This window comes from Parus major, chromosome 21, assembly GCF_001522545.3.
Source record: "Parus major isolate Abel chromosome 21, Parus_major1.1, whole genome shotgun sequence".
Lineage (NCBI taxonomy): Eukaryota > Metazoa > Chordata > Aves > Passeriformes > Paridae > Parus > Parus major.
This window is the reverse complement of record NC_031789.1, coordinates 784,001-785,286: the sequence shown is the minus strand read 5'-3', so window position 1 is coordinate 785,286 and position 1,286 is coordinate 784,001. Positions and strand designations below refer to the sequence as shown.

At 60.9% G+C, this 1,286-nt stretch overlaps 1 protein-coding gene across 1 annotated transcript in view; it reads right to left on the bottom strand.

Moving 5' to 3' along the window:
* LOC107213509 (protein-arginine deiminase type-1-like) overlaps window positions 1-1,286 on the bottom strand; it is a 13,713-nt gene that overhangs the window by 2,628 nt on the left and 9,799 nt on the right. The window contains exons 6-9 of the mRNA XM_019008732.1: window positions 965-1,113; window positions 721-865; window positions 535-628; window positions 163-299 (exon numbers count right to left, since the gene is read on the bottom strand). Of these exons, the coding sequence (XP_018864277.1) occupies window positions 163-299; window positions 535-628; window positions 721-865; window positions 965-1,113 (525 nt within the window). The remainder of the gene's footprint in view (window positions 1-162; window positions 300-534; window positions 629-720; window positions 866-964; window positions 1,114-1,286) is intronic.

The following is a 1,286-nucleotide window of genomic DNA, read 5'->3' as shown; positions in this document are numbered from 1 at the left end:
GATGGATGGATGATGGATGGATGATGGATAGATGGATCCATGGATGGACGGAAGGCTGGACAGAGGGAGGGACAGAGGGAGGGACAGAGGGACAGAGCAGATGGATGAAGTGGGGGTGATGATGGAGGATGTCTGGAGGGGAGGGAAGAGGGACAAGGGGACAGAAGGACACGGAGGGAGCGATGGATCAGAGCCTCCTGCTCCCTCCCTCACCTGGGCGTACTCGTTGAACTTGCGGAGCTCCTCATTAGCCAGGATCTCGTTGATGGTCGGCTTGGGCACCCCGTCCCTGTCCAGCCCTGCCCAGAGGGAGCCGGGCTGGAATTCTGCCCAGCTCAGCCGGGATGAGACCCCTGCTGTGACCCCAGAGCTCCGGGAACGCGATCAGTGTTATGAATTAATTCATTCATTAATTCTGCTCCATTCTACCCCCAGTTCCCAGCCAGCTTTCAGGGTCCGGCCACCTCCCCCACGGCGTTTTGCAGGAAAAAGGGGAAATGGACGCTCGGAGCCCCTTTTCCCGTCCCCCCCTACCCTGGAACATGGCAGCCTCTCCAAACCCCTCCTCCTGCTTCTCCTTGAGCAGCTGGTAACAGGCGCTGGGGCTGGCCAGGAGCAGCCGGAATCCCTGCGGGCCAGGAGGAGGAGGAGGAGGAGGAGGAGGTCGGGGAGGGCTCCGAGGGTCTCATCCCTCTTTTTCCCCATCCCGGGATTCCTCACCTTCCGATCGGGCGCGGGGACGAAGCTCAGGAACTCATCCACGTGCCCGACGTGGAGCCAGTCCGAGAAGAGCTCCACGGGCGCCTGGACCTTCTGGGCCAGCAGGAAATCCCGCACGGCCTTGGCCATCCTGCGGCCGCCCAGCCTGGGGGAGCGCCGGCCGGTTGGGACACCCCGCTCGGAGCCGACCCCAAACCCAGTCAGGAAATCCTTTTCCTTTGGGGTTCTCCTGCTGCCGGCTCACCTGGGGAAGCTGCTGCCGATCAGGATGCGCCCCAAGGGGTACTCCTTGCCCGCCACCGTCACCGGAGGGCTCACCTCCAAATTCCCGAAGGAATCCAGGCTGGAAGCGCCCTCCGGAGCCTGCCGGGCCACGTAGCCAAAATCGGGGCCCTGGGCGTGGGGGAAAAACGGGAGAAAATGGTTAAAAAATGCAGCTGTTGGCACCAAAAGCACTGCACCCCCGAATCTTGTGCTGGAGCTTCCCACCCTGAAAATACAGGAAATAAAGGGGTTTATCCCAGTTATTAAAGGGATTTATCCCAGTTTTTAAAGGGGTTCATCCC